Raw genomic sequence first — 8,410 nt, forward strand, 5'->3', positions numbered from 1 at the left:
CGGCTCCCTGTGTTCAGAGGCGGGGGGGGGGGGGGGGGGGGGCTGAGCTGTGAGCCATGATTGGGCAAAGTATCATTACTTTGCCCAATCATGGCTCCTACAGTTCTCTGTGCCGTGATTGGGCAAAGTCTTGCACCTGACTTGTGGTCAGATGCATTGCTTTACCCAATCAGGGCTCCCACAAGGCCTTGTGAGGCAGTCGGCGGGCGAATAGCCCACTGAATGCCCTGACAGTTCATGTGTTCACCGCACACACAAACTAGCGATGTTCGAGTCGAACTGTTGTTTGAGCATATCCCTATACAGTATGTGTAGATTAGCTTCAATTTCACTTTTTTTGCATAACAATTTGGTGGCATTTTGTGCTATAGGTTTGGTCTAAGGGCCAGTTGACACCATATCCAGTGTGTTCTGGCATGGTTCGTGCCATTGACATGAATGTCCTACCCCAGAATGCGGGAGGCTTGCTTTATGCGATCCAGTGCATTCCAGGCACAGAACCGTCCCGGATTGCACTAGATATGGTGTGAACTAAGCCTTAAACTTACATTTTTTACTCTGGCATTTTTAAAACCCTTTTTTCTTTCCTTTAGGGTCAGTAACAAATCAGACTTCACTCTTCCTGTATGACACTCAAGATCTTCTTGAAGAATATGCTTTGAAGCATGATCCTGATTTCATACCCACATTTTACATCGAAGAGGACAAAAATGACACACTGTTTCAGGAGGTAGAAAATATGTGTGGTAATGATACATTGTGCAGATTTGATGCCTTTACCACAAGAAGTCTGGAGATTGGCAATGCCACCAAGGTCTCACATCAAAATCACATCATGTTGGTGGAGAACCTTAAACCAGGTAGATCAAATGTTCATTATCTGTGTTGTATGAGCATGCTCTTATTGGAGAACCATGACAATTCTGAGTATATGCTCACACTAAATGTTCTTAAAAATGACTGAATTAGCACACATTGTGTTAATAAATGTTGTCATCTATTTTTAGATGCATTGCCTTTTTTAAGATCTTGACTTGCAGGTCAACACAAAAATAAACTGAGACTTTTTTTCAACACACCTCATGTGGGTTTGGCCAGGTTCTATAGGAAATTGTGGATTTTGTCATATCCAAAAATTCAGAAGAATACTTGACAACACATATTGTGTGACCAAGCCCTTAAGTCCAAAATAATGTTTGTGTTTAACATATTATACCATCACATTATTATGGCCTTGGGAGGGGATGGAGACACAAACTACTGTTAGAAAACCTCACCATTTATGTCTCTACAAGGTGTATAATACCTGGCAGATTGCTCAACCTACTGGTTTCTATCAAACATGGGCTTTTGTTGGATTTTGAAGTGCAATGTATGTGTCAGAACAGTGCTTTGTTCAAATGCTAAAGGCAGTGTTTGACCACAACATGAGCTTATTGTGCCCTTAAAAAAAAAGGACAGTTAGTATAAAAAGTGAAACCACAAAAAAGGAGAAAAGATGTGTGTAATTCCCTGTGGCAGCTACTCTCATAGCTAGGAATGCACTGATACACTTTTTTCCTGACCGTGTACAAGTACCGGTACTTTTACTCACTGATACCAATTACCGAGACCTTTTAGTGTCATGGGACATTTTTTCCAAAGCAATGCAGACTAATGATTTTAGGAGAGTGATAAAGTGCCATGGCCTGGTCCCAGCTGCAAACACTGCATCCCTGGTAGTTCTGCCTCTGACTGTAGAGATGTAGAGGGACTACAAATATCAGCAATACATTATACAACAATGCAGAATACCACCCGCTAAAGGAGGACTACAAATCCCAGTGATACATTATACATCAATGCAGAATATCACCAGGTATAAAGGACTACAAATCCCAACAATACATTATATAGCAATGCAGAATACCATCAGCTATAGAGGACTACAAATCCCTGGAAATCCATTATACAGCAATGCAGAATAATACCATCAGCTAGGGGGAACTACAAATCCTATACATCATACAGCAATCCCAAATGGCATCTGGCTATAGAGGACTACAAATCCCAGCAATGCATTATACATCAATGCAGAATATTATGAAGCTACATAACCTGCGCTGCTCAAGGGTGCCGGCCTAATGTCTCCAGCGGAGGATCTCAGAGAGCTTTGTGGGGTCTCAGGAGGCTGTGTGGACTCTATGGTGGGCTGTGCGGGGTCTATGTTGGGCTGTGTGGGCTATCAAATGACTGTATATATATTCGTACTCCACCATTTTTCTTTCTGACCACCACTATTGGGGATGCGTACGGGCTTTTAGACTCAAAAATTATGTTTTGGATCTTTCATTTTGTGCAGGCACTCTCAAACATCATCCAAACCTTTAGGAGGTATGTGTCTGCATCTCTCTCTAAATGGGGTGCTATTAAATATTGTGCTGAATACTTTTAGCCCACACAACATCCATGTCATCAGTAGAGAAAACATCACTGTATTCCATTACCTGCTTTCCTAGTGCTTGTTTGTGCTCTGCGGGACTATCAACATCATTCAGGTGAAAGTCTAATATGGTTTCTTGCTCCTCAACTTTGGCAGGGTAGGAGCTAATGGTTTCCACTGGGTAACAATAGGCCACCTCCTGCCTGGCTGGTATTCTAACTCAGTATGTTGTAATATTGCGGACAATAACAACATCCATTCTTAGACATTTAAAACGATAGTCTTTATCTTCCAGCCATTCTTTGCAGCCTCTTTTGGATCAGTGTCTAGCAGGAAAAAAAGCTACCATTTGCCCCTGTTGAGATTTCCACATAAACCCTCTCCCCGGTGGAAGCTCTATGGGCTGCCAGGGATTTCTTACACATTCTCCAGGAAGATCAGGAGCAAAGGTTTGGCAGATGTTTTGAAGTTCTGGAGCTACAGGCAGTGAAGTTAGGGGAGTTCCCTTTTGTGGCTGAAGGAGCCGTATTAAAGCAGCCTCAATGGCTTCAACATTGGAACCCACAATCATGGGAGCCAGCTTATTAACCCCAGGTGGGGGGCTCACATAGGCAATGATTTTAAGTGGGGGATCGATCCTCGTCAGCTATCACACCAGGAATGCAAAGCTCGAATTCTAGACAACCATCCACAAAACCGTATTTTCTCCCACACCATAAACAGGCATAGTGTTCATAGGTTGCAAAGGGATGTGGCTAAATTGTTGCTGATAGAAAGGCCTGTATATAATAGTCAGCTGAGAACCAGTGTCAAACAGAACAGTAGCGTGTTTGTCATTACCAAACAAGTTGAAAGTACATCTCAGGCCTACCCCAAGTAGCTTGGTAAACTTTTTTTGTTTTTCCCAGTTTTTTTTATACATCTGTCCAGCTTCACTGTGAATTTAGGAAGCCGAATCAGCAAGCAGCGGACACTGACAAACTGTGTGGCCTGCTTGTCCACAGGGGAAACATTTAATTGGGAAGAGAGGCTTATGTCTGGAAGTTTTATCAGCAGATAGGGCTTCAGGCTGTGGCAGTTTACCAACATCTTTGTTTTTAGCAACAGTCTCATTTTGGACCAAAGAACTCAGTTTAACTTTGCTCTTAGTAGCGGTACTAAAAAGGATATCAGCCTCTTGTTTCTTTACTTTCGCCATAGTTTCAGCAAAAGTAAAGTTTCTCTCTCTTTAGACTGGTGAAATTGGGTGATGTGGCGGTAGCCCCTTTATTATTTGAGCAGTCTTTAATTTGTCAAAATCTGCAGAAGAGATGACCTTTTCAGTAAGCAATCTTCCTAGAAGCACTTATAGCCTCCTCACAAATACAGAAACATCCTCTCCCTCTTTATGCTTTGTCTGTTTAAGTTCAGCAGACATCTGATTAGGGTCACGGTGCAGTCCATAAGTATCTGTTAAAACTTCAATGTATTCTTCGGCATTGGTACTCACATGTATGTCCTTATAAGCTCTAATAATAATGGATGCTGGTGGTCTTAGGATTTTCATGATGCACTGTTTTTTCTTTTTCCTCTGTGTAAGTCCATTCCTCCATAACTCGTGCAAAATCTTTCCATACCTGTCACCTCAAAGCTTTCTTTTTCAGCAGGAACAGGTAACACTCCTGAAAAAGCCTTTAATTTGCGATGAGTATCAGCATGTAAATTCTGAGCTATGACTTCAGTGACTTTTAGCCGGCAGATGCTCAATATTTGTTTCCTGCTTAGTGGCTGTAGAAGGCAACATTACAGTCTCTCCTGATGAAGCAGCGGGATTAAATGGTTCACATTTTACAGGCAGGACTGGTAACTTTCGCCTTACTGGAGTTGAAATAACTGGAAATACTACAGCACAACCAATTGCTTCAGCCCCCTTTGGATATATGCAAAGGGGCCCTTTAACTGAATTTAGATCCATCTCACTGAGACAGAGATAATTGGTATAATGTTCATAACTCTCATCATCCTCTCTTTTTTTTATCCACAAGAGTGGCATACTTCAAGGTTTCATTTGCTTTTAGTGCCTCCTGCAGTCTATGGGTGCTCACAGTGATGGGTATACTGTACATGATATAGCAAATGTTCTTTTAAATGTCAGTCCCTCTGCCTGGGCCCACTGCCTCACAGCTTCTGTTGATAACTGTGAAATGGTAGTTAATGTCCTGATCCAAGATATTTGTCTCAGCAGTGCCTCTGGAGGAGTAGACAGATGCTTTTCAGGACTAAACATGGACAGGCTAAAAATAACATAACAATATCTACTTAAAAAAGATTTTTAATCTGATAAAGTGGCCATGCAGTAGCACTGATGTGCAAATTACATTGTTTATAATGACAATTATTTTGTTGTCTTACTTTCAGTGGTCTCGTGTGGCTGGCTTGGGCCACCAGCAAATGGTGCTAAGAATGGAACAACCTACCTAGTTGGCTCAACCATCACTTTCAGTTGTAACAGTGGTTTTATACTTGATGGATCCCAACAGCGAACATGCCAATCTGATGGAATGTGGTCTGGGGCACCAGCACAGTGTTCTTTAGGTAAGACATGTAAGACTACATAGTAAAATTGTTAAAAACATATTTTTTTCTTTTATTTTACTATTGTTTTGGACTCTTTGCAACTGTTACATTACTTGTATAAATGCTGCATTTAACTTTTAATATGTGTTGCAATCACACCTGGCACCCAAGTTTAGTTGGAACCTGAACCATAAAACATCTCACCACAGTAAGGGATGTCCAAAAGGCTGCAGAAGACTTATCTCCTTATTGTTGTAGAAAAGCAAGACGTATCTTGTAAACAATTAAGGCATTGATTTGATAAATATATACTAAAGGGTTCCTGTTTATGTCTTTCTGTTAACATGCTCCTAGATTGACATAATCTAATCTTTATTGGGCAAATAAATTAAAGCTAAACTCCAGGCATAAATTATTATGCATACTTACATTGACACAGCTTGGCCCACTGTATGTATATGTTTGACCTGAGTGGCCCATGGGGATATCGTAAAGCATTGTGGTAGCCGGAGCCAGAGGCGTAACTAACTAGAAACCTCAGGGCCTCGGTGCAAGAAACCATTAAAGCCCCCCCCCCAAAAAAAAACATGATTTTGACCCCTTTTTTTCTTCAAACCGGTTTGAAAGGGTTTTATTTTATGTGTCAGAGGGGAGAGCGAGGTACAAGCAGTCACTGATCAGTGATCACTGAGTGTTTGTAGATAATTGAGGACAGTCACTGACCAGTGATCGCTGAGTGTTTGTAGATAATTGAGGACAGTCACTGACCAGTGATCGCTGAGTAGATAATTGAGGACAGAGTATGGTTATTATATCTTCAATTATGAATGGATGGGAAGTAATCTACATCCCCTCCTGTCCATTTATGATTGTGGTTATAGTAATCATACTATCTCTTCTCCTGGCCGCTCTGAAGCTGCAGCGGCCGGGAGGAGAAAGGGAGCGCTGACAGGTGCGATTAGAGCCGCTGGGGCCAATCGCATTTTTCGCTGTGCCATCCTCTTCTCTCTGGGCCCCCCGAACTGGCGGAACACCAGGTCCCGGTCGCAAGTGCGACCGCAGCGACCCTGGTAGTTCCACCACTGGCCGGAGCTACTACAGGGCTGACAGTGATCTTCCAGGTCTTGGTACTGAGTTGTGCTGAGCGATTTTCCCTCTGCTCTAAAAAGCTCTAAAAATTGCTTGGCATAGCGGCCATTCAAAGAATTCCAAGTTTTTTTTATCAATGAATGCAAGACATTGTCTGAATGGATGAAGGGTGGAGACATACTCCAGGATGTTTATGCAGAAATCTGTGTTTATTCTTTGATTATCCAGGAACGGACAATTCCTGTTCTATGCAGTGTGGACAACGTCTGGGTCAATGCTCCTGCCATGTAACCTGTGAGAATCTTGGCAACTGCTGTACAGACTACCGCACGTATTGTGTGCGTATTGCACCAGAGTCTGGCCTTTTGATGGGAGGCATAGACTTTGTCATTCTGGGTGTGGCCTTTAACAAAAATGCTGTAGTGAAATGCAGGTATGGCACATAAAAATTAAAACCAGAAACATTGATAAAAATATTATGTTCTATTGAGATTTTGATGCATGACTTCCGAAGAGTGCAGTCTCAAACACAAGTTATCCAACACTGTTCAGCAGGAAGCACGTACAAGGCATAGCCAAGCAGCAATAAGGAATTAAATGACAGTATATAATACTGTATGCTGTTTTTCATTAGCATTCAGCAATGCATTCACATAATGCAAATAAAATAGTCTATGTATCTTTTTTGAATAAAGAAGCGAACTGAATATGTATCATCTTTTTATCAACTAGAAGTAAAAAATGTTAGTGTAAAGAACCCAGTTTGGTGCAACTACCACTGATCTCCCTGTACCAAACTCTTGTCTTTAACAAAATGTTTACTCTCTCTTGATAAGCCTCTTTTTAGGATGGAAACATACTGGAGTCCAGTTAAAATATAAAAAATGTGTATTGTAGTAGTCATAGAAAGCCTTCATGTATTTTCCATCAGAATTAGGTTCTGTTGGAAAAAAAAGAGCAAACTCGATCAATGGGCTTAAATATAAAGAACCCTCCTATATATATACTGTGATGTTAGTGCTTCTGGGAAATTAGCAAGCTTTGAAACACCCGCATAACTTTAAACATAGATCACTTTTTCCATGATAAATATGCTGGGCCTGATATGCCTTCTTTGATTAGCTTGCCAGCATATTTATAGCCTAAACTTTTTTTTAGTTTTAGATAGAGTAGAAAATGTTAAAACCTCTGTAAGATAATGTTTTTGCTGTCTTTACCCCTTGAAGAGTGTTCTCTTTACTTACTGCCCTGAGACGCAAGAGCAAGTGAGAGGAACAGATTTTCCCTCTTAAACAGTTTTGACTGGAACATGTGTTCCCTTTGGATAATTTACCCTGAAACTGTAATTTTTTTTTGGAACTCTTATTACTTTCTGCTTCTGTAACAATGGTCACCAGAACAATAGAGAGCTCTAAAGAAGTACTCTGGGCATATGAAATTTTATCCATTACAGTGGGGCTACCGGTGCACTGCAAAGGTTAAGTGCTTGTTTTGTCTAGGAAGCTAAAATAACAAAGCTATACTAACCCGAATCTTGGACCCATCTAGGCATAGAGATGGTGGTTGAGGGGAACTTAGCCCTCAAGTGAGGGAACTCCAACTCATAATAATAAAAGAAAAACAGTTATAGAAGAAAGCACAAATAAAGGTTTCTAGCAATAACAAAGGTAATAGTCGTTTCTAGCACTAATAAAGGTAATAGTAGATGTTAGCACTAATAACAGTAAAAGTCATTTCTAGCACTAATAAAGGTAATCAGTGTTTGTGTCCTTGTGTTGTGTCCTTTTTTTAATTTATCTTTTCAAAGTGTTAAATTACAAATTGTTTTAAAATTATAAACATTATGCATTTCTACTTATTGCATACTGATCTGTTATATCAGGTTTGACAAAGAAATCACTGTTAATGGTTATGTGGATGAAGAGGGAAAAGCCCATTGTGTGTCACCTCTACTGTATGAAACTGGACGTATTCCATTTGAAATGTCCGTGGATGGAGGGGAAACATATCCTCACTCTGGCACTTGGCTATCAGGTAACTATGTTAACTTTTACAGTGTATAACCAAGGTAAGAGTATCCACAGTGGAATTAGTGGAAGATTACCACCATATTACCACCATTTGTTAAAGGGCTATATCATCCTTTGACTCTGGCCAATATTTTTTTCTATAATCTCTGTAAGGTTTCTAGTTAAAACTGTCAAATGTAAAATTTCTTCTCACTTTGCTGAGATTTCCTATGACTTCCTGTTGTATCTCTTGGACAGAAAGTTCTTACTATTCCCCCAAATAAAATGTGAAAGAGGTCCTTATTCTTCCACACTCTATCCAAATCTAGAAAAG

General features: G+C 40.5%; 1 protein-coding gene across 1 annotated transcript in view; it reads left to right on the forward strand.

Annotated features, from left to right (window-relative positions):
- The window catches only part of SUSD2 (sushi domain containing 2), a 95,864-nt gene that overhangs the window by 19,714 nt on the left and 67,740 nt on the right, over positions 1-8,410 (forward strand). Inside the window, exons 13-16 of the mRNA XM_018558490.1 lie at positions 594-860; positions 4,820-4,996; positions 6,296-6,500; positions 7,950-8,101. Of these exons, the coding sequence (XP_018413992.1) occupies positions 594-860; positions 4,820-4,996; positions 6,296-6,500; positions 7,950-8,101 (801 nt within the window). The remainder of the gene's footprint in view (positions 1-593; positions 861-4,819; positions 4,997-6,295; positions 6,501-7,949; positions 8,102-8,410) is intronic.

This window comes from Nanorana parkeri, unplaced genomic scaffold (assembly GCF_000935625.1).
Source record: "Nanorana parkeri isolate BGI_ZX_2015 unplaced genomic scaffold, ASM93562v1 scaffold343, whole genome shotgun sequence".
Classification (NCBI taxonomy): domain Eukaryota; kingdom Metazoa; phylum Chordata; class Amphibia; order Anura; family Dicroglossidae; genus Nanorana; species Nanorana parkeri.